The sequence below is a fragment of the Gopherus flavomarginatus genome, chromosome 6 (assembly GCF_025201925.1).
Source record: "Gopherus flavomarginatus isolate rGopFla2 chromosome 6, rGopFla2.mat.asm, whole genome shotgun sequence".
Classification (NCBI taxonomy): Eukaryota; Metazoa; Chordata; order Testudines; family Testudinidae; genus Gopherus; species Gopherus flavomarginatus.
This window is the reverse complement of record NC_066622.1, coordinates 137,945,355-137,969,013: the sequence shown is the minus strand read 5'-3', so window position 1 is coordinate 137,969,013 and position 23,659 is coordinate 137,945,355. Positions and strand designations below refer to the sequence as shown.

General features: G+C 48.8%; 1 protein-coding gene across 3 annotated transcripts in view; it reads left to right on the top strand.

Moving 5' to 3' along the window:
* Positions 1-23,659, top strand: part of FBXW4 (F-box and WD repeat domain containing 4) — an 89,285-nt gene that overhangs the window by 16,343 nt on the left and 49,283 nt on the right. For 2 of the 3 annotated variants that reach the window (XM_050958172.1, XM_050958170.1), the window contains exons 2-5: positions 3,305-3,400; positions 5,004-5,189; positions 6,551-6,683; positions 8,721-8,815. In XM_050958172.1, coding sequence (XP_050814129.1) covers positions 3,305-3,400; positions 5,004-5,189; positions 6,551-6,683; positions 8,721-8,815 — 510 coding nt within the window. The remainder of the gene's footprint in view (positions 1-3,304; positions 3,401-5,003; positions 5,190-6,550; positions 6,684-8,720; positions 8,816-23,659) is intronic. The other variant, XM_050958171.1, reaches the window with a different exon arrangement.

Below are 23,659 nucleotides of genomic sequence, written 5' to 3'. Positions count from 1 at the left end.
TGGGAACTAAAAACAAAACAAACAACCCTCTGAATTCACCTAAATACATAACAGCCATATACACAGTGCTGTAACCTCTCATGTTTGGAGAGTCCTAGCACACGAATCCAGGACTGGAATGCACAGAGCAAGGGAGAGAGCATTCCTGCACCTCTGTTTCTCATGGCCTTGCACATACCTGCTTAAACAACTCCTTTTTTCTGGGGGACTAAAGTTGGAAGAAGCTATGCAAAGTGTAAGTGCTGCCTGTGCTGATTTTCCCTGGAGAGGGTGAAGGGCAGGGCTAATTGGATCCCGCCTCTGCTTTCTCTCTAGGAGGCTGCAACATTTCTTCTTCTTCTCCTTATCGGTCCAGCAGACACTAAATTTAGATCCAAGGCACTCTGTTGATGATGGTAGTTAAAATAAATCCTCCTTGGTCTGGGCAAACCTCCTTTTGTCCCTTCAGATGGCTTGCAGGTCTCACTCCACGGGCTGCTCGGGGAAGTGAAACTTCTTGCCAGCTTAGCTCTTCTTGGTGGGGCGACTGTAAAAGTTGAGAACTAGGCACGTGATCCTCTCTGTGTGTGGATTAGCCTAGGTAAATCATGCCTGGAACTGAGAATAAAGCCCTAGTGGTGACAAAGTCATAGAAAGTAGAGATAGCAAAGACCGGTCAGGAGACAGTTCTCAGGAGACAGTGCAAGATAGTTCTCTTTCTAATGCTTTGTGAATACGGAATTGGACCCTTTCTCTCTTCTGTGCGTGCACTTCTTGGAGTAGAGAGAAGCGGGATATTAGAAATGGTTTCTGTGGCTGTTTGACATTTTGCGGATCTATTGGAGGGAGAGCAGTTGGGATGAGTGAGATTGGGACTGCTCAAATTAATCATTGCGATTAAACTATATTAACAAACTTTGCCCTTCTTCAGACTATGTCTACACGTAAAATGCAACAGTGGCACAGTTGCAGGGCTGCTGCGTTTGTGTCGACACTCACTACAACGATAGGAGCGAGTCTCCCATTGCTTTAGTTAATCCACCTCCTCGAAAGGTGGTGGCTAGGTTGATGGAAGAATTCTGCCGTCAACTTTGCACTGTCTGCACCGGGGGTTAGGTGGTCATAGCTTGGGCTCTCTGGCAGGTGAATTTTTCGCATCTGTGAGAGATGTAGCTATGCTGATGTAAGTTTCTGGTATCGACCAGCCCTCAGTGCCAAGGGGGCCATTAGGAAGGGCATGTAAGTAAGGGAAAGGAGAGCAGAGGTGTAGACAGGGTGTAGTTGTGCAGGACATGGATGGTGTGGACAAGAAATCCACCCTTGCTGTGAAAGTTAAGGGGAAGTCAGTGAAAAGAGTCAAAAAGGGGAGTGACCGCGTTTGAGCAGAGGACATGGAAGATGACTCTTTTAGCAGCAGCAGTTTTGGCTAGAGTGGAAGCAGCTGAGATGCCAGGCGGCTGGAGAAGAGTTGACCAAGTCATAGTCAAGGAGGAGATGTTGGCAGTGTAAGAGTGGAAGGAGTGGCCAGGCTAGAGAGAGAGAGAGCAGCTGTGACCATGGGGCCAAAGGAGGTCATCCAGGAACAGCGTTAGAGGGAACCGGGGAATTTGCTAATTATGGAACAGCAACTCACTGGGTTTATCAGAATATTGTTGGCCATAAGCTATGTATAGGGTTGCCAGTCATGGTTTGGGGCTCTGTTGAAATGTTTACATTACTGTGTTTAATATCTGATCCTATTGGGAGTGTTAGCTGTGTCGCTCTCACCAAATTCCATTTTGAGTAATTCTGTTCCGCCTCCTGGAAAATGCTCTCTGTAGTTTCTGTGGAATGCTGGATACTTCTTGCTATAAACTGTTGTGTAGCCTTGCTGGGCACTGTTGAATAGCTACTTTAGTCCACCCCAGATGCAGCTGCAGTTCAGCAGTGGATGCAGGTGTTTTTGTATTCTGGTGGGTGTTATGGATCAGGTTGTGGAATGGTTTTTCTTTTATGAACTGTTTTTCACCTGCTTGTAACCAGATCCCTGTGCATACTGAAGCCATGGAATCTTCTGCAGAATTTAGTTTGTTTGCCTCAGAGTATGTGGGGTCATGATCGTACTTTTTAGACTGCAATCAAAGGTACGTACATGAGAAGAGATTTTTTGATAGTAGTTGTCTCTTTAATCTAGTAGAAAAAGGCATAACGATCTAATAATTGTAAACTGAAGCTAGACAAATGAAGGCTATAAATAAGGTGTGATTTTTAATAATTAACCATTAGAAGAACTTTTTCCTAGGAATGCAGAGTATTCTCCATCACTTACGGTCTTTCAATCAGACCCCTCTAAGAAATGCTGTAGCTCACACACATGTTGTGGGCTTTCTTCAGAGATTGCTGGGTGGGGTTCTCTGGCCCAGGCTTTGCAGGAAGTCAGACTAGAGGATCATAATGGTCCCTTCTGGCCTTGTAATCCATGAACTTTTCAAAACAGTCTCTCTTTAGGCTGAACTCTTCCATGCTTGAGATCTGCCTGAAGAGCAAAATCTTCAGCAGGTGGGAGTGGAATCCCTTTGCGCCCCCTTCAGCTGAGGAGTGAGTGGGGGAGAAATAATCTCTTCCCACTGTTCAAATAAAATTCTTGACATTTTTTTCAGATAAGGCTACAAACTGAAATGGCTTTTAATGGGGAACTTGGTATGAATTTAGCCTTCAGTGAGGAGTGGGACCTTTGCTTAAGTTGGGGTTAAAAACTGGTTTGATTTACTGAGGACAGGAGCTTTTGTAACTTCCAAATGGTAGAAAATTCCCAGCCTGCAGTGCACATTGGACGGTTGCTGCAGCGAAGATGCATGCACAGCTAGTGAAGGGCTAGGTTATGCCTTCCACGGGATGAATGCCCCAAGATGTGCGGGGAGGATGGTGGAAGCTGTTCCCTGTCTCACTCCATGTTCCCTGCCCAAGAGGCAGTCCTTGTGCCCAAGGGGTGTTTCTGGGTAGTGGAGGTGTGAGCAGGGCTGTGTTGCATCTGCCTTCCCTCCCCCCTGCATCGTGACACTTGTGCTGGCGGGGACACTGGCTATACCTGAAAAGTAAAGGCAGGTCTGCTCGCACTTCACTCTCCCCTGCAGTGCCTAGCATGGCTCCAGACAGAACTACTGAGGCCGTGCTCCTCTCTTCCTTGCCCAGCATGAGTCAGGCCCTGAGTTTCCAGTTAGGCCGGTGTGTGCTAGTTGGTCACTTATGGAACTGGAGCAAGAACGTGACCCTGGCTGGATCATGTGAGGTCCACATGCTGCATCAGTGCTTGGGGCTCACTGTGTCTGTCTTCCTTTATCTGCAGAGCGGCTGGCATTCCAGTGAAGGAAAGAGTGAAGGTCTCTCAGAACTGGAGGCACGGGCGCTGCCGGAGGGAAACTCTCCTGAAATGGAAACGCAAGCAAGTGGCTTCTTTTTCTTTTACTCTGCTCTGTGGCATCCAATAGGGGATGCTGGGTTTGCCTCTGGACTTTGATTTCAGACTGTTTGAGCCCCTCCCCCCCCAAAAATAAAAGATCTTTAGGGTCTTACAAGTGACACAGACAAGGCTGCTTTGTCGTTTGACTTACCTAATGACACTGCAGTGGGATAACTGGAGGTGCTGCCTAGCCCACTAGACACCAGACCTGAGAACCCAGTCTCAGCTGTCAATGAGGAGCCTATGGTGCTTCTCCCAACAATAGGGGTTGGGTGATATTCCAGCCCTGGTAAATGCATTCCGCTTTCCCATGCAGTTCTAGTTGGATACTGTGTTCTTCACTTCGGATCCTAAACTGTTGAGTGATTTGTCTTCAGAGCCTGTCTGCATCTTGTCTCATACCACTGCGCTGCTCCTAATCTGTGCTCTGACAATAGAACGTGCTTCGCTGCTCCCTTGCTGCACCTTAAGCCTGGAATAATCCCTTGAGCTAATACAGTCCAGGAGCCTCTCTCCTTCACATCCCTCCTCAAGATTCACTTCTTTTGTTCATTGCCTTCCACTGTTGGGCCCTGCCTGGCCTTTGGTCTGGATGCAGTCCACAAATCTTGAAATATTAACTTAGTTCCTGCCCAGGATAATGAGATGTGCATCGCAGTGAGTAGAGGTGATTGTGATTATTAACTCGTGGGCAGTGCGTCCAAAGCTGTGCTATGTGCTTTGCAAAACATCTAGGAAGACAAGGTCTCTTGCTTGAGAACCAGGCCTCCTGTAAGTGCAGCTTTCACATCAGCCAGGCTGAGGACAAGTGAGAAGGCCATACCAAATTCACAGACCAGTTTGGTTGATTTCATGGCCAGTGGGTTTTAAAACTAGTCAGATCTTTACATCTGAAATTTCAGGGTGTTGTAACCACGGGTGTCTCGACCCAAAATGGGATCATGCGGGGGGGAGGGGGAGGGGTGCCACAGAGTTGTTCTGGGTGGGGTGGGGGGTGTGTGTCACAGGATTTCCACCCTCATTTCTGTGCTACCTTCAGAGCTGGGGTCTGACAGTTCATTAGCTAATTTAATAAAGCCACCATCCAAACTACGTTGTCTTCCCTATTGTTCTCGTATCCTGAATTAAAACTCGTTGCTTTTTCTTATAAAAAAGTTGTAGAAAAATGGAGAGAGTTAATTAAATTGCACTGGAGAGAGAACCAGTGAGACAGGCTAGAGGAGTCTATGGGGAAGCTGGATGTTCACTTGGACTAGACAGCTGCATGGGTGTGGAGGAAGGAAGAGGAACTCAAAGGCCATCTCAGAACAAAACCTACCCCTGCAAAGATGCCATGGGAGTCCTAAGTATTTCATATCTAAGCCTCTAGGTTCCTTAGCCAGCCCCTCTTCCAAAGACCCCATTCTTGGCCTCTTCCTCAAGTCTGGAACCTTGGTCAGAAAGAAGCTACTGATGTGCTCTGGCATGTATTGAGAAATGTACTTGTTTCCTGGCTGTGACGCTATACTCAGGCCTGTGCTCTGGGAATATGTCCTGGGGTGGCCAGCAGCTGTCTGATCCATTTCCCTTGTCATTGTCTCTGCAGCTTGATGCCCTGGATGCATTTAGATGGCGACTATCTCTACCTGTCCCAGGCAGAAGACATCTGGGCCTACCGGTTTCGTCCAGACAGTGCTGGCCTACAGCGCCGTCCTCAAGCCATCTTCTCTGGCCACCAGGAAGATGTGTGTCGATTTGTTCTCACCGGTTCCCACATCGTCAGTGGAGGAGGGTAAGCTCAGTGCCGTGGAGGGGAGAAGCTTTGGTCGGGGGCCAGAGCTCTTCAGCTGCACCAGTAGAGGAATTAATTTTCTAAGCACTCTGGATAAATCTGTTTCAGAGCAGAAAAGTGCTCCATGTTCCACCATATTTAACTTCCTTGCACTGCTCTTTTCCTGACAGTCTGATTTGCTTCTTCCCGAAAGAGACCTCTCCAGTCTCATGCTAATGACCCCTTCAAGCCTTGATCTCTTTGTAGATGCTGCCGATAAGGAGGCTAAGCAGTGCCGATTTTGCCAGGGATTTTAATATATATTTTGTTCCTATGCAATAATGGTGACTGCAAGGACAATGCATCTAGACAGTTGAGGAGCATGATACTCGGAACTGGGCATTCATTAGCTGCAGTTGTGCACACAAACAACTTGCATCTACCTGGGCTTTAGCAAATGAAAAGACCTAGTTTATAAGATGCTCATCTTTTGGCACCTGAGCGTGGTAGTACTAACTATAACAAGAGTAATCAGTTAAGGTGGGCTGTTATCAGCAGGAGGAAAAATAACTTTTGTAGTGATAATCAGGATGTCCCATTTCCAAAAGTTATTTTTTCTCCTGCTGATAATAGCCCACCTTAACTGATTATTCTCATTATAGTTAGTATGGCAACACTCATTTTGTCATGTCCTCTGTGTGTTTGTATCTTCCTACTGTATTTTCCACTGCATGCATCCCATGAAGTGGGCTGTAGCCCACGAAAGCTTATGCTCAAATAAATTTGTTAGTCTCTAAGGTGCCACAAGTACTCCTGTTCTTTTTGCTGATACAGGCTAACAAAGCTACCACTCTGAGACATGTTCCAATTTCTATAATTTTATTGGCATAATAAGGTAGCAAATTCTTTGCTGAGTTAATACAACTCATTCAGTCTCTGGGTCAAATCTTGCTCCTGTGCTTCTAGCTGCCCTGGCATGAGGGGGAGGGATGTGGCAGAAGAGAGATGTGGCTCCCTGCCAACCTCCTCCCCACCCCACCACTGCATAGCATCTGGACAGGATTCCGGCTTCCTCAGGAACACCAGAGGACGGAATGGCTACTGTGCTGGTTTGTGCAGCATGGCCCTCACTGAGAACGTCCCAGACTGGTGACAACATGCTGCCATCTGCAGCTGCTCTGGCCTGGGATGACCAGAAATAGGATCTAATGGGAACATTGTGGGTGGTGGTGGGGAATGAATCATCCATTCCCCAGGGATTGCAGGTGTTCTAGTCCTCATGCAGTTCTGCCAAGCATTAATTGGAGACGCGCTTATCAAATGCTGATGCTTTAGCTGCCCTGCAAAGATGATGACTTCCCGCTCGGGGTTTTTTTTCACAGCGATGGAAATATTGTCCTCTCTAAAGTCCATGGCTCCTTCAGCATAAAGTTCTCTGCACACCAGCAGGAGGTGAACTGTGTGGATTGTCAAGGGGGCATTATCGTGAGCGGCTCCCGGGACAGAACAGCAAAGGTGAGCAAGTGTCATGTCCGGCACTGCACGTGCTGTAGCAGAGGGTGAGCTGTGAGCTCTGCGTGTGTTTAAAGGCGGGTTGAATGGGAGCTTGAGCCCTGCACTTGCCTCTCTGTGTTGAGAGCACAATAATCCTTGCTTAGGTTTCTGGAGAGTCGCTTGCGCTGTCAGCCCGCCAGGATAGGGGTCCAGCAGGAGCTGGGGAAACTAACCACGGGCTTGAAAGGTGAGATGAGGCAGAAACAGAGGGTCAGACCAGATGGGCTTACAGGGCAGTTTAGACTTGGCCTTGTAATGCTGTTGTAACATGTATTTCCCTTTCTATTAGTCTCTCTCAAATTTCATCGCAAGCGACCGGGACGGTCTCTGTTCTGTGGGCTCTTATTTACAGCTTTATTCTAAGCTATAAAAAGCTGTTTCCTAGGATATGTTTTTTGTAAAAAGACATGAAGTGTGCAGGGACAGACAGGAAAGTGCCTGTGAAAGTGACCCATTTTTTGTCTTTCAGTGACTTTCATATCAAATTGGAGCCATTTAGCTAGTACGTGCTAGGCCATCCTGTCCTGCTTGGTGTGGCTTGGCTGGCCACTCGGGATGTTTCTAACCCAGTGTCACCCTGTCTTCCAAAGTTATGTTTTTGTGAAACACAATTTCTGGGCAGAGTTTGCCTTGGCTCGAATGAGTTTGAAGTTGGCCTGTGCTCGAGTAGGTTCACGGGGCCTGTGTTTCGGGCAGCACAGTCTCACAGCTCCCATGGACAGGAGCAGGACAGACCTCTTAAGACCTTGAGAAGAAACTCCTGAAGGTCAGAGAGAATTTAACTTTTTGTATTTTGCTCAGTTCTGCAGCCAGAATGAGTTTGCCCGCCTGACCCTCCCATCTGGCCCTAATGGACGGAGTCACTTTGATTTTTAGAGTGATTTTTCTCGTGTGCCTTGTAATTTCTGGCGGTTGGAAGGGAATCCGTAGCAGGGAGCTCTAAGTGCAGTGGATGCTATTGAGGGCTCTCCGAGTGTTGATTAGAGCTAAGCTCCGAGTAGCTGCTAATGTACATTCCTCACTGATAGGCACCAGATAGCATGCTCTGAGCAATATTTTTAACCTGTAGGAGATAGGGACGCCTTAAAAGAGTTAAGCTTTTCTGCTGCTTTTGCTGACACTAGGTGCTAAATTCCCTGCTGCCGGGAATAGCCTGCAATCCTGGGCATTATCAACAAACAAACAAACAGGGCACCCCCGGCTTTGAAGTCTTTAAGTAAAACCTTGGGCATGGGGAGAAGAAGGGAGCTATGGGTGAGAGTCTGGAGATCCAGCCAAGCTGGGGAGGGGGAGGGGGCTTGGGGATCGGGGGTGCTCTGGCAGAACCCCACACTTCGCTCCGACCGTTCATCTCTAGGGAAGGCAGGGGGTGCGGTGCTCTGCAAGCCCATGTTGATGGCAAGGGTGAGTCAGTGTAAGGGGAGCGTGTGTTGGCAGTGCTGGGGGAGGGGATGGGATTCTTCCAGGCTGCTGGGAGATCAAGGGCCTTGCCCTCGCTGAATGTCCATTGTTTGAAGATACCTAGGGGGTGGGCTTAAAAAGCCAGGCCTAGGGAGATGGGTCTGTACGGGAGCACAAATGAGACAAGCCTGCAATTAATTCCCAAGCGAGTACAAATGGAAATACTCAGTTATGTTCCCCCCCCAGGAGAACAGCGGGGTGTTTGAACATACCCTGATCTGGTTGCTCTGGAAGCTCTGCACTGCACGCTCTGTAGTACTAGGTCCCTGCCCTGAGGAGCTTGCAGCCTAATTTTGGCTGTTCTATGGAGTGGAGCTGATGATCAGCTGGGCTGGGCTGTGAGAGGATCCGAGTCTGGCAGTAAAGTTGCTTGGGGACACAGTTGAGGCCTGTGGTTTTCCGGCTGGTGCAATTGTGTGACTGAGAGTTCATTCAGAAGATCGGGGAGGGGGTGGTTCTCTTCAAACACAGGCTTGGATGCCTATACTCTTCTCTGCCTGCTAAGTGACCTGATGTAGCACTTCTCTGTCTCTCCAGGTTTGGTCCCTGTCCTCTGGCAGAGTTGGGCATTGTTTACACACGGTGCAGACTGAGGACCGGGTCTGGTCCATCGCCATTAGTCCATTATTAAGGTAATCAAGACCTTTAGTGGTCATTTTAACAGGAACTGCTTAACTTCCTCCCGCTCCCCCCACAATTCCCCATCCCCTAGTACTCTGGATTTGCAAATATATCCAAGATAATGGTGCAGTTGTCTGGGAACTTGATGTGGGGGGGGCAGATGAGGAGGTTATAGGCAGAGTTTGAATCCGTGGGGGCAGAAGTCTTATGGAAATATGCTCAGGTCACCTCCCACCAGAGCCATGTGGACCCAGCCTTGAAAGTGACTCTGTAGAAATGGCCCCTTCGTGTTCCATCCCTGTCTGCTCCCTTGTTCGCTTGCCGAGTGAGAGCTGCTCAGCTGTACACGCGGAGCTTGCGTTTTACTCCTCTCAGCCCAGATGACACTGTGGAGAAACAAGGCAGATCCTATTCTGTGTCCTGCGCTCTGACTCCAGCCTCTTGTCTGCTGACGAGCGAAGCAGAAGGGGGTCCTCCTGGCTCCTGAGGTCAGGCTGGGCTTGTGGAGCCAGTGGTTCAAGTGAGCTCAGTTGGCTTGGGAATGGAGCAAATTGGATAGGGAAGGTCGTTAATGGAAAGTAAATGGCATGCGAAGTTGCTGTTTTCCAGCTATTCTTCTCAACTTAACCCCGCTCCTGAGCATGCAGTTTAGGCCTTAGGATTGTCACTGTTCAGTAGAGGATGTCAAGATGTTGCGTACAGCAGCGAGTGTAGAAGCTGCAGCCTCTTCCAATCTACTGATCAAAGAGTCTGTGCCTCCCATTTCAGAGAAGGTGAACTGATGATAAACTCCGAGAAACTGAACCTGTGTCCAGTAAATCTTCAAACTGGACTGGCAGTGAACGGCCACGTGTATGTGCTGTTGAGTTAGCCTTGACGTTGTCCCTCCTGCAGGAGACATGTCTCCTTTCCTGTCCCCGGGAGCGACCGAATAGAGCTGCTAATAATGCCCGGATGGTGTCTAAAGACCTAAATGATCCCAAATTACTCTGCAGACTGTGGACCGTATTGTGCACTGAGCTCTATCCCATGTGTTCCCGGTGTCCCCATTGCAATGGACACTGCACCCTGCGATGCTCCGTTGGGCTCTGCCATCCCTGAGTTTCAGTGGGATGAATTTTAGGCCAGCCTAATGCCAGGAATTTCCCGTGAGAACTTGTCCTCACTAGGTTTCCAAGCCAGTTTTGCCGCTCCCCATCCATTTTACGTGGGGTGTGTCTTGGGGGGTGATAGAGCTGAACCTCCTGCCCAAGAGCTTCACCTGTGCCTAGTTCCATGACGCTTTGAGTGCATGTGTGTGCAGGCCTCTCTCTGAGCCATCCACAGTCGTATCAGTGGTGACCAAGGCACCCGTGTTAGCCTCCAATCTCTTGGCAGGGGCCTGGGTGGTTTTCCCTTCAGATGGCATCTGTTGGTCCTTCTGCAGTGGCTGGGAAGAGCTATGCAGCAGGCTGCTTTATTCTCCTAAGTGATGACCTGTGGAGCTGGCCTCTTGTCAGGACAGTGTCTCCTCTCGCTGGCACACACACTCGTGCACACTCTCTGTCACAATATTTACCTAGCGTCTTTCTCCCCCCGCTGGGTGACAAATGGGCGGCTGCAGAGCAGCTACCCCACAAATGAGTGGGCTCGGATCACTCGCTTGTTTCGTGAGACCGCGAATCCCGCCAGCCTCCCCTTTCGATGCCCCTCCATGTTTTTTTTTCTTAAGAATTAGAGCCGATTAGCCACGTCATTAATTCTTCAATTTGACGGCTGATATAGCAGGGCCCGAAACACACTGCTGACCCCGCATAATGGAAACCCTGCTCCTTAACACATTGACGATGGGAGAAGTTAATTAAAATTCCACAGAGTGAAGGTGTCGGCTAACCTATAAACCTGTCGCTTTTAAGAACAAATCGCTGCCATCCTAGAAGAGAGAAGGGATCAGAGCAGGGGCAGGCAGGAGAGTACGGGAGTGGGGGAGCAGGAGCAGGGGCCAAGGGGCAGAGGAGATGAATTTTCACTAATAAACTTATTGTTTGCTGTTTAACGAGCATGTATCCAAAATTGTCTCTGATCTCTAGCCAGGCCAGCTATTGTGGGGTTTGTCCCTGCCTGAGCTGGTGGGATCCTGTACTTCCCCGCTTTACACGCCCAGCACACCTGGTCTAAAGAGTCTGCATTGTTGAGCTGAAGAGGGCAGAGAGGACTCAAGACAGAACTTGGGTAGTACAGTTCGTCAGCCAGGGGAGTTGTTTTAAACATAATGTCACTGGCACCTTCCATTTCATCCCACGTACTGCACGTTCTTTGCCCGATTCTCCCCTCTCCCACACTGAGTGAAATCAGGAGCTCCTCCATAGAAGTCAGCAGCTACCCCAGTGTGCAACCGATGCAAGATCAGAATCTGGCCCTCTGTGTCTAGCAGCCGGCACTGAAGTGCAGCCAGGCCTTTCTATGGTGGAACACAGAAGCTTTTTAACCACGCCAAGCAAGAGTGCACACCAGCTAGGACAGGAAGCAAAGAACACCACCAAATCAACTTGAAACTGCCAGGGAATTCAGACAGAATCCAGTTTCTTAAACTGGAAGTTGGCCAGGACACAGGAGTTAAAACCCCAACCATTTGGAAAAGCACCATGGCTTCTTTAATAAACACCATCAGTCAGTACTTCAGTTTCCCGTCTTGCTTTTCTGTAGCCTTGTTCTTTTGGTCTCCTGCCTCTGAAGCATCAGAGATGGTCACAGCTGGAGATGGGCTGCTGGACAGGGTGGCCCTGACCATTCTCTTGTCCATGTGCTTCTGTCTGGTTGTTGTTCACATGATGAGGGTCTAGCTGATCACCCTATGTGGGATCAGGAAGGCATCTCCTGGCCCTCCTCCTCCCCCACCCCCGCCTGTCAGCTTGTCAGTGACCTCGGGGGGTTTTCACCTTCCCGGTCGGCTTGTCAGTGACCTCAGGGGTTTTTCACCTTCCTCTGCAGCGTGGGGTGCAGGTCAATTGCCGGGATTATCTGGATATATCTCACTTAGTCATTTCCCTGCCATTGCAATCCGTAAATGCACCCACTCTTTTTCTGTAGTTAAAAAATACAAATCTGAACTTTGAGTCCTGACTGCTCAGCAATGCAGCCCACTCAAAATAAGGAAAGCTAGAGTGGCCAGATGGGTGCCGCAATGTATCGAAGTGTTTCTTTATGTCTAAGTTCTCCACAGCAATGAGTTTTCTTTGCTGTCTAGGAGAACTGCACATGATCTGATAAAGGGCATTCGGGGTTCTATGTCTTCCGCTGAGAAGCTAGTTTGGAACTTCCTAGAGTCATAACTTCTTTGGGAGTGAAAGCAGAGCTCCCTCCCTGTACGGTAGCTTCAGTGTGTGCGGTTGGTAGTGGTGCTGTACTGGGGAGGTGGGGTTAGCTGTGTGAGTGGCCTCTGATGAGCCCTGTATGTAAAGTGATGTCCTTAAGTGGAACTGGATCGGGCAGGAAGTAAGTCCCACCTGTGGGGAGCAAGGGAATGTTACAAGTGTCTAAATCCTGCTGGTGCTGCTCATGTGAATTGTCCCGGGGAGCTGGATTAGGCCCTCAATTTGGAATGCGCTAGCACCTGGAGCTGGGGAAATGGCCTGAAAAGCACCATTCTTAGAGTAAATAGGAAGTGGCAAAGAGAAGCAGATTCTCCAGGCGATGGCGTGAATGGCCTCTGTGTCTCACTGCTGCACTTTGCTCCTTATATTCTTCCCTGTGTCATTGAGCGTGAGGTGAAAAGGCTGAACTGCCTTCTAGGACAGCAGTTCAAATCCAGCCTCAGCAGCTGGCAGTTGGAAGTTCTAGCCTTCTGGTGGCAAGCAGGTGGCCTGCCTGAAGCGCGTGTGGGGTGGGCTTCTGAGAACTTACCGGCGAATGGAGGTCCACACCCCAAACCCACTATCACAGTTCGCACCTCCTGGCCGTCTTGTTGGCAACTTCAGCAGAGAAGATTAAATGGACTATGGAGGTTTCTTCCCCTTCCTGGGCCTGAAGAGGGCCCTCCCAGAATTGGGGTGAGGCGAGCACATTGTGGGGTACATTACGCTAGTGTTGCCTGGCCTAGATCTGTTCGGTGGGTGAGGAGGACTTTGGTCTTCAGGGATATCAATTAAGGACTTTAAAAAAAAAAAAAGATGTATTTATTTAGGAAGTCTGGACAAGTTCCCAAACCCTTGCCATATAAACACCAGAAACAAAACAATCATTCCAGCAATTAGTTTTTGTTTAAAGAGACATTATAGGGGAAATGTAGTCATCCTGTCTTTAGCAGCTTGTCCCTGTATTATAGAGTGAGCCTGTACAACACCTGTAGTATGTCATTTCTAGTGCTTTTTACTAAATCATGCCCCTATTAACTGCATTCAGTTTACGGTGACTCCTCCCCACAAAAGTTTTGCACCTGTTCTGTTGGGGGTGGAGGTGTCAAACTTGGATCTCACTATTTGGGTAACCCTCTTCTTTTTGATGCACATAGAACTATATGTTCAGCTGTGTGACTTCCTCGTTGTCATGCAATACACACATTCTAGTGGTAAGACCAGCTTCACAATTGTGGAGCTCCCTAGCAAAGTTATGGGGGGTAAAGGAATTGCATCCCCTCACCTTCATTCTCCTCTCCCTCACCTTCTCTGCACAATCTCTCCTCTTGCATTCAGTACACCCAGCATCTCTGCTGATCAGTGCCCTGAGAGCAGTAGATCGCACAGTAATATGGCACCATTGGGACTTTGGGGAAGAATTTGGGGGTATCCCATAAGGTGGGAGCCCATTGGACTGCAGCTTTGAGGGCTCCCAAAAGCTGGCTCTCTACTATGATAGCTAACACTGCAGTTAAGGTTGCAAAGGTTCTTCCAATCTAAACCCCTCTCCCTAGCCACTCGTAACTTACTGCAAATTCATTTGCCTTTTGAACTCTGTAATGTGCGTGTTACGTTTTTCATTTTACGCTGCTTACTGTGGTGACTTATTTGTGTTTGGAGACCAGTCCAAGTCTGCATGAAATGGACCGATTCAAATTTGCAAAGTGAATCCAAGCCTCTAGGGTTTCCAGTGGAATAGCTGCACCTTCATGCTTCATGTCTCCCAGAGGTGAGGGAGGCCAGAAAAGAGAAGTGATCACTGTGCACCATTTGATTTGGGGCTAAGTTTATGAAGAAAACCGGGTGTCAGTGCCTGGCGTTTATGGCTTCAGAAACACAGGGTTTGCAGTGTGTGTCATGCTGTCTAAATGCACCTTTCTTGAGGAGAGCCTGACTGCAGCTCAGTACTTTTTTTATGGTGGAGAGACTTGTAAACTGGAAAAAGAGGTAGTGGACTCTGAAAAGAATTCAACTTTTATTCTCAGTAATTCAGAAATCCTTTGGCACTTATTTTCTAAGAAGTACTAGGTTTCAAATCCCCTTTTATCCAAACCAACTCCTTCCTTTCCTTCAGTGTTTGCCTTCTAGATTTTAAACAGTTTGGGCCAGGGAGAACTGTCCTCTGTTGTCCTCCTCCAAGCATGCTGACGCTTAACACGCACATGAATGATTACATTACAGGTGAATTTTCAAAAATGCCTCCGATGCGTCAAGTGCGGTTCTGTGCTTGCAGGCTAAGGCAGGTGCAAAACTTTGGGTAGAGTTGATCACCCTTATTTAAAATTCTGGCTGCCTGATAGCACCTGTCCTCATGCTGCCCTGGGGTAAATGTGCATCTCAGAGAGAAGTCAGGAACATACCTAAGGCTTAAGCAGTGATTCTGGAGTGCGAAACATTTTCTTCCAGATTTTTTTAATTTAAACTTCACGTTACTTGGAATCATTGTGAATGATTTGTGATGGGTGCCTGGCAGAATTTCTGTGAGGTAAAATAGTGTGATTCTGAACAACCCGCTGGAGGTAGGAATTTTGCCCACGTTTGGATATCACAATCAGGGCCATAATGTGTAGCTTATTAATCTTGTAAGGAAAAATCTGGCTGACAAGTTTTTTTTTTATATTAAAGGCCATCTCTTTCTCTCCACAAAATATATATGTATGGAATGACAGGAAAAGCTTCCCTGAATATAAAGGGAAACTGAAAAGCTTTGCCTAAAATTAAAAACCGTTCGTATGATTTGTATGGCATATGATTCTAATTAATCAGTGAGATCAGAGAGCGCTGGAACCATGGCAAAGCCTAGCAAGACATGAACCACTGACTAAATGTAAAGACAAAACAGCTAGATGTTTGTTCTTTGAATTTACCTGCCAAGACCTGTGTTCTGGATCCTGTGCTTCTCCTGCAAGGGTTGATGGTCCAAAGCAGTACAGGAAACCAAAGGGAAAAGGGCAGAAGTTTGGGCCGAGCTGATGAAGTGGAGGAGGTGTGTAATGTACATGTGCTGGAAATTTGTAGCCGATGTGCGTCTGTGTTTCTCACTGAGGTGAGCTCTGACCTGAGGTAAGGGGAGATGCAGCAGTAGGCCCTTTGTGACTTGAATGGTTTGACAGCTCTGCCATCTCTGTCCGATACACTGTTAAGTTTGTCTCAGGGTTGGCTGGATGGATACGCACGTGCGCCCCAGAGCCAAACGTGCAGTGACGCTCTCTCCTGACTTCTCACAGGCCATTCAGCTATAACCAAGTGCTTCTGAAGTTTACTCCTTGTACTGGCATATTTCTATGCTGCTGTTCACTGTTTACGTTTGGGCAACTGGCTAATAGCTCCTTAATTTATTCGTCATTTAATTTTTGCTTGGATCTATTAATCCTACTTGACTCCACCTCAGCTGGAAGCTTGTCTGAAATGATCTATTCTTTTGGTATCCCAAAGCTTCTCAATTAACCTGGTGTAAATCAATGGAGCTATTCTGACGATTCCCAGCAGCTGAGGAACTGCTCATATGGTGCATTCTCCTGTGACTAATGACTCTGGAAAAATGGCACCATCTTTCTCAGCAGATTTCTGTCTCCATGTATCAGAATCAGATCTGCTGCCTTCGGTAATATTTTTTGGTCACTGTTTCCTGCTGCTCACCCAGCGGAGCCAAAATGGTGGCAGGAGAGGGTGCTGGAGTTTAGGCTGGGTTGTGCACCATCATTAGAATTGCCAGCAGAGTTAGCGGTGTAGGAAGTGGTGCTCTTGGCTGCACAGGTGTAACCCGCCAGAATGCAGTGTGGTTGCACTGATGGAGCTGTGAGGAGAATTTAGCCTGCAGGAAGAACCCTGCTTGACTGTCAGATCCCTGGTTGGCTTTGCAGAGTTGGCAGTTCATAAAACATCTAACGAATGGTGCTGATTTGCGCTGGAGTCCGTGAGGCAGTGAATGTGGAGCGTCACGATGCTCTTTTGACAGAGTTGTGATGGAGAAGAACCTTGCCCATTGCTTTTCTTTACCTAAGAATAAAGTGCAGGAGGTCTTTCAGCTAATTTTCTCTCTCTGCTTCTCCCTTCAGGGGCTAAAATGGTGCTCTCTGACCCTGCTCACCTTATGTTGGAAGGAATAGCTTAGGTTTTGGTTCCATTTTCTTAATTAGCGTGTGATATTGATTCCCTATTTTGCTTTCTCCACTTGAGTGAACACACATACATATGAGTTCCCTCTCCTCTTTCCTCCAAACACGCACACACCTACAGATGCCTGCTTATGCATTTTGCTACCTTCCTTACCTTTTTAATTCATAGCTCCCTCCTGCCATCCTTCCTGTAGCTGCCGAAGTTCTACCAGTTGCAGCCTTTGAGTGCTACAATAATATTTATTACTACAACTGTTGCAGAGATTAGTACATCAGGTGTCTGTTTTGGGTGGGTTTCACTGTATCAAGCGGGTAGCTGAATTTATCCAATGCCTCCATTTTTAATTCAGTGTAGTTGCGTGTTATATTGAGGGTATTTTTGTTTCTTCCTTGGTGCTTAAGGGGGAAGTCTGTTTCTGAGAGCTGGAGGGGGAAGCATCTTTGCTGTACAACGTACAAAGTAGTACAAAAAAAGAGAAAATGCGACTGTCTCGTTTTCTCGGGTCACACTGATTACAGTCCAGGGGTCTGGCAGTCCTGTGTCTTCCAGTTTCTATTTCCCAGTTTGTGATCTTTATCTTCTTTTTTCAAACTTGCAGGGGGAGAGACGGTAATTTTCCTGGAGTTTGGCGGCTATTTACTTTTGCGTGGCCGTACAGCGTGCCTTTGTTTTTCCACCTTTGATCAGTGTCCTGCCGACAGATAATTTAGCAATTGCATCCCAGGGTGGAAGTGTGGAGTTAATGTTAAAATTAGTTGTTTTTTCCCCCCCTAACTTCTCTGGCTGATGAAGCAGAGAAGGAGGTGAGGGGGGCCATAAATTCTAGTACTGGTGATTCTGCTTCTTGCACAGAAACGGAGCCTCTGATGTCTCTACAGCACTTTCATTAACATTTAAATTAAGGGTTTGTTTTTCAGGCGGCTTCAGAGTCGCAGCCCTTTCATGGCCTGACACATGCAAGGCTGCTATCTCTCTTGCTTGCAAGCTGAGTGAGTGTACAACAGTAATCATTGCTGTATTTTCTGATCTTCCTCTGGGGAGGGCAGCGACCTGACAAGCTGCACCAGAGGTTCAAAGAGAATCCGAGACAGACCTGCAAAGGTAGATGAGCAGCAGGATGCGGGTTTCGCTCCTACGATTAAAGAGTGTGTTGTCTGTTCCCCTCCCCTCTGCTGCTGTGTGAGAGCCCCAGGTGCAAATACCTGAAACCAGGTTCAACTCCCAGTGCTCTCTTCCCCAGCAAGTCCTGGGGAGCCGTATGGAGGATGTGAGTTCTCGCCTCCAGGTGGAAAGTCACTCTGCAATGTCCTTAATTAGCATCTTGCTCTCCTTTGGAAAAAATAAAAATCCAGGGGAGCTGGAGGCTGGTCTGTGTTCTGCTGGTGGTGGTAGCCACGTGGGGTGTTGTGGTGGGGGCAGGCTGTTAAGGGAAGAGTTATTGGGGGTCCTCTGGGACTCCACCTTTGTGTTCTGCGCTGTTCTGGAGTGCATGCTTGTGTGTCTGTGCCGCAAGGCTATACAGCGTCGCTGTGGCACACGAGTTGATTGTCACTGAAGCAGGCGCAGGGCCCTGCAGGCGATTTGGCTGCTGTAAAACCAATAAGCCCTGCCCAGTCAGTGACTTTCCAGCATAGTAACAGGTCCTCTCTGGGCATCTAAAATGCTGATCTTTAGGAACGTCTAGGTGACCATCAGACCTTCCCCTCCCCTGGGTTGTCTCTGCCACACCAAGTGCCATCTGTAAGTGGGCAGTGTTGATGTGGCAGGGTGGCTAGGGAAACCCATGTTCTGTGAGCTCTCAGCCTGCAGTTCCAGGTGACTGGATCGGATGCCCTTGCATACTGCGCAGTGGCTTACAGTAAAAGGAGGTGAGAGCTGCCAGCTTGCTTGGTGCATGTGCTTGGGAGATGGAGTTGGAGGACCACCACTAATACTCCCCTTGTCTGTGATTCATCTGGGGCAAGGGGCATGCAGAGCTGGAGCTTATGGCCAGTGGGGTACAGCTCCCTGAAGACCTGGGTCAGGCGCTGAACTCATCTCTACTGCAAGGGCTCCTCCAACCTCCGTCACAGTGTGGGCCGTGTCTCGTGGATGCCACCCTGCCCATTCGCTGCCCTGTGTGTGAACGGGCAGCTTCCCTGCAGCAGCTTCAGCAGTTGCTCAGTGATATCAGGGAAGTATTGCATCCTTTCTGAAACCACCAATCACGCTGTCTGCTTTTGCGCTTCGTTCCCCCTTCCTTTCCCAGCAGCTCTGGTCTCTCTCCCTGCCCTGCACGTGCTTCCCTGCAGTCTGGTTCTCCTCCTTGTCACCCCAGCACATGCAGCATTGTTCTCCTCTCTGGCTGGTCGGGTAGCAGCTGCATTCCCAGTGCTGGTTCCAATCCCTGTTTGTGATTTCTGTGTCCTCTCCTCTTTGTGCGCTGGTGGGGTGGCCACTTAATGAGAGGCAGCTCGGCAGACTTCTGCTCGGTCCCCGCTCCGAGGAGACTTGTGGCAGCAGCTGGGAATGGGAACAGCGCTGTGCAGCCTGCCAGCTCTCCATAGATCACAGCTTCAGAACTATAAGGCTTAGAATTTGATAGTAATTACTTGTAATAAGGTAGAACCAAAGATGTGCAAGGTGGTGTACAAATACATAAGAAGGTATAGTCAGTGCCCTAAGATCTTGTATTGCAACCCCTTCTTCCCCTTCTCTTCTCCCCCCTGCCCCATTAGCTGGCAGCAGTAGTAGACTGTTCTCCTTTGTGTATTGCCCACTGAAGACTAGTTCAGTCTAAAAGCAGGCACAGGGTGGGGGAAAGTGACCCAGCCTACAAGTAAAAAGCGTTTGGGGTGGTGGGAGGCTCATATCTTTATTGGGATGAATATTTGAAAATAGATACTTGACTGATTTATTGTAGCTGTTGTGACAGAAGAGGGTCTTCAGATGGGACCTGAATGGGGGGAGAGCGATGGCTTGGGATACTGTTCCATGCATGAGGGGGCAGAGGGAGAGAAGGACTGAGTGGCACAGAGCTAAAAAATGTAACGTGAAAGCAAGATCTTCAAGGGTAGAGAGGCTCACTTGCTAGCATGGTGGGGCTCATCCAACACTGTGACTTGCAGCACAAAACCCGTTCGAGGGACCTTGTCAAGATACAAAATCATCTACTTAAAGAAGCTTTCCCCTGAAGCCAGGAACCGCTGTAATTGTCCATTCTGGGTTTGTTTTATAACCTGTGTCTTACCCCTGCTCTGATCCGGGCTGGCAATTCCTGTGAACATTTCAAGCACTTGGAGTGGACTGGGTTGAAGTTACTTGTATGACCCAGTTACTTGCAGGCCTAGCAGTGGCACAGCCTAGTGTTCAGAGCATGTGGTACATTGCCAAGTACTGTCTGAGTAACACAGCTCTGAAATGTAGACGATTCTATTGTCATCGATACTAAGAACCGTAGAGCTGAGGGCTGGAACAGACCTGTTAGTCTGTGCATCCAGGTCTGGAATTCACAGTCCCATGTTCTGCCAGTTCGTGGTTGTTTCCTACTGCATACTCTGGTGCTTCATTCAGTCTAATAGAGGACTCCAGTGACGGGGTTTCCATCGCATCCTTTGGGCGACAATTCTACTAAATTGATAGCTCTCGTCATTCAGAAAGGTTTCCTGATGTTTATTCTAAGCAGAACTTCATCCCATTGATGCATATACCACCATAACCCCATCCCTCCTGCCTTGAGGCCTCCAGCCAGAGACAGTTGTTGTTCAGCCAGTTATAGCTATTCAGGGCTCCATCTCATCTGGTGCTGAGCCCGCCCTTCAAAGTGCTAGGTCAGTGAAAGGTAATCAAGTCCTTGGGCATGGGGGATGCCCAGCGCCTTGCAGGATTGGGCCTTCAGTGCTCGGAATCTAGACTCCTGCGTCCGCCCTTACACTGGTCCGTTGGCATTCTGGGGCCCTGACTTTGTTCTTGTTTATGCCAGCGTAAGTCTTTTGAGTTCAGCAGAGCCACTCCTGAGCCACACCAGCGCAAGTGTGGTTGGGGTGGAACTCCTGTTAGAAAATATATATATATATATTTTTTTTTTTTGAAAGATCCACTGTATTTACGGGAGTAGAGGGGGAAAATGCCTGCCCCTGTTCCCTGCCCCCCAGTGCTTCCACCTCCCCTCACATTGTTTCGAAAGGCTTGGTGCATCTTTGATTAGGTGTAGGTCAAAAGAATTTCCACATCGTGACCTTAATAACTGGGGTTGATTGGCAGGCGGTCTGTGGAGAGGGAGCAGCCAGCCCCTTTCATCTCCCTTAATGCCGCTCAGGGACAATGGGCCAGCATATTTTCCTTGTTGTTCCTCATTTGAAAGGGTCTGGTATCTCTACTAGGTACCTGTGACATGGGGGTCTTGATTGGGGTCTCATAAAGGACCCTGTCAGTGTGTCCAAAGGCCGAGAATACAAAGGCAATCAGTGGGTGGGGGTCTCAGCTGACCACTGAAGAAGGGAGGGGAGGGTCCTGGAGGCAGTGGAGGGAGAAGCAACCCCCGATGGGAGACCTTAAAGGAGGGCGGGGGGAGGAGGCGGCCCAGTTTTGTCCCGAACTCATCAAGCACATCTGCAGAATTGTCCCAGCCACTGCCTCCCAGTTTCAAAAGAAGATGATCGTTTGATAAACCGTCCTGATTCACCACTTTCTCACAAGGGAGGGAGACCCACCTTTGACCTCTATGATTTCACATTGGGCCCAGCTTTTCTTCCCCCCACCCCAGTTGCTGGAGAAACTTTGAAATGCATCCCTTTCTTTCCCTCTCTTTCTCTTTCTCTCTCTCCCTCTTTCCCTTTAGGGTTTTCCCCTTCCCCCCCCCCCGCCCCCATCCCCGCTCTCTTGCTTTGTAAAAAGCAGGCGCGCTGCTTTGGAGTTTCGGCGAGTAATTAGTAAAATCTTTCGGCAGCACAATAAAACGGCAGCGCTTGGCCTGCATATTCCCACCATTTACATACTAGCGGGCATGCGAGAAAACAGGTGGCCTTCCCAGTGCATCGGTGCCTGTGAAAATCATTTGGAAGGCAGGGAGGGGAGCTGTGCCGGGACCCACTCGCTCCGGCTAGCTATCGGAATGTGCATGAATATATTAAAATATTTTCACACAATGCTTGTATTTTCCAACGGGAAGAGGCATCTTCTCGATGAAAGGCGGCTGGCCCAGATGGCAGGCCCCTTCAGAAGGGTCTTTCCCACTCTGGGCTTGTTCGCATGGACCAGATAGGAAGGGGGGGAAGAAGGGAAATGGGCTGTGTCTCCAAAGAGCAAAGCTTTGCGTCTCTTCCCATTCCCCGTTTTCCAGTGAGTGACTGCAGAGCCAAGTTGTGGGGATTCATGTCACCAGCGGGGGCTCTTAGGAAAAGTCTGTGGAGGCGCAATGGGTATAAAGAGGAAATAGTGTGTAATGTAGCATAGAGCTGATACATGAAATTCTCTTTCTGCGTCAGGAAATGGCTGAGATGGCTCTGCCCGTTGTGGGCAGCATTAGCAAAGTGCCCGTTCATAACAGTGAACGTTTTTACAGCGCTTGTTAGCTGCCGTTTTCCTCACTCTACAGAGGTTACTATGCCACTTGCCCAAAGCAGGTAAGTGGCAGCCCTGGCATTAGAACTCAGGAGGTGCTGCCTTCCAGTCCTGGATTCATTAGACCACGTTACCTCTCTGGTAGCATAGCAGGAATTTGTTAGTGGATGGTTTGGGTTTGGCTGCACAGTTCGTAGAATCATAGACTATCAGGGTTGGAAGGGACCTCAGGAGGTCATCTAGTCCAACCCCCTGCTCAGAGCAGGACCAATCCCCAGACAGATTTTTACCCCAGATCCCTAAATGGCCCCCTCAAGGATTGAACTCTCAACCCTGGGTTTAGCAGGCCAATGCTCAAACCACTGAGCTATCCTTCCCGATGACCTTACCGATGGAGCAGTTGGGTCTGGTGGAACTCCCTTTCTCAGGCAGCAGGATGAGCATCCTCACATGGCTTCCATATGCGGCAGGATGCAAGTTCAAATCCCTGGGCTAGTCTGACTGTTCCACAAAGGAGCAGCCTTACTGGATGGCTTTGCTGCCCGCCTAAGCTCCAGTCAGTTGGAGGGAATTCGGGGAAGAGCACTAGTAAAAGGGCAGGGGTTGGTAGGGACTAAACACTTAAAGAACCAGTGGTAGATCTCTTGGCCAAAGGCGGAGTCTTTGTGTGTCTCGAACACTGAGTCTGGCTCTAGGGATTCTGTTGCCCTGGTCAGAGACAAAATGCCCCAACGTATGCCAGTTGTAGGAGTATCATGGCAGCCTAGTTCAGAGCTCTCCGAGGACGAGGATAGTCTGGGGTGGTACAAAGGATGTAACTGGGAGGAATGGGATGAACTGAAGGCAACGTCCCTTGGTTGCAGAGGGCCGTGATCGCCTCTGAAGGAAGGTGCTAGAGAAGGGAAGTGTAGTGGGTACCGTGGAGTCACTGTATGGGGATGTATCGCAATCCTGTCCCAGTATCCTGAGTGTCTGTCTCACAAGTATGTACAGAGACAGCCATCATGAGACTCACCTGAGAATGGACGTGCATCCATTGTGCGCTAGTTCTGGCCAGGGGACTTGGAGAGCTGCTGATAGGCATAGTGTCTAGGTGCTGCCTACACTCCAGTGCAACCACAATTCATAGATCTCAGAAAGAACCTCCTCTGGCCCCCAAACAAACTCCCCAGTCAAATCCACCCCAACTTCCCTCCAAAAAGCCTGGGAAAGGAGGAGTCTTGCAAAGGACCCGGAAGGTCCCTAAATTATTTCTGGCAGATGAAATGGGAGCAGCAAGCAATCTCTGAATCAAAGGCCTCCTCGCGTTGGCTCTGCCCCCGGGCACCTTCCTTTTTAAGAGTAGGGGTCAGTGCTGAAGGGCCTGAATCAACCTCGACTCAGATAGCCAGCACCCGAGCCGTTCCGTGCGGTGAAACCCTTTGCAGCGGGGCTCATTGCATTGCCAGCCTCACTGTAATACATTGAGCAGTCTACAATAGAAAAGACCTAGGGGAATAGGGCCCTTCAACTCTGAATCTCCCAGCCAGTTCAGCATCATCCTTCGTGGTAGATTTCACAGTGCAGACATCTTAACCCTGCCAGAAAAATTACCAGCATCCAAACTGGCAGGAAGTTTTACTTTTTAAATGATTTTATTCAGACATTCCCCCTTCCCGCAAACCCCCTCCTTCCCTGCCTCCTCTCTCGGCACTTCTTAAAGAGACAGTGAAAAAAAGAGCTTTGGTTTTTGTTCAGGACGGGGGTTAGAAAGGTTGCAGGGGGCATGTAGCCCTCTCATAGGGGTGTCTTGTCAGGGCGCGGCATGAAGGGCACAAACAG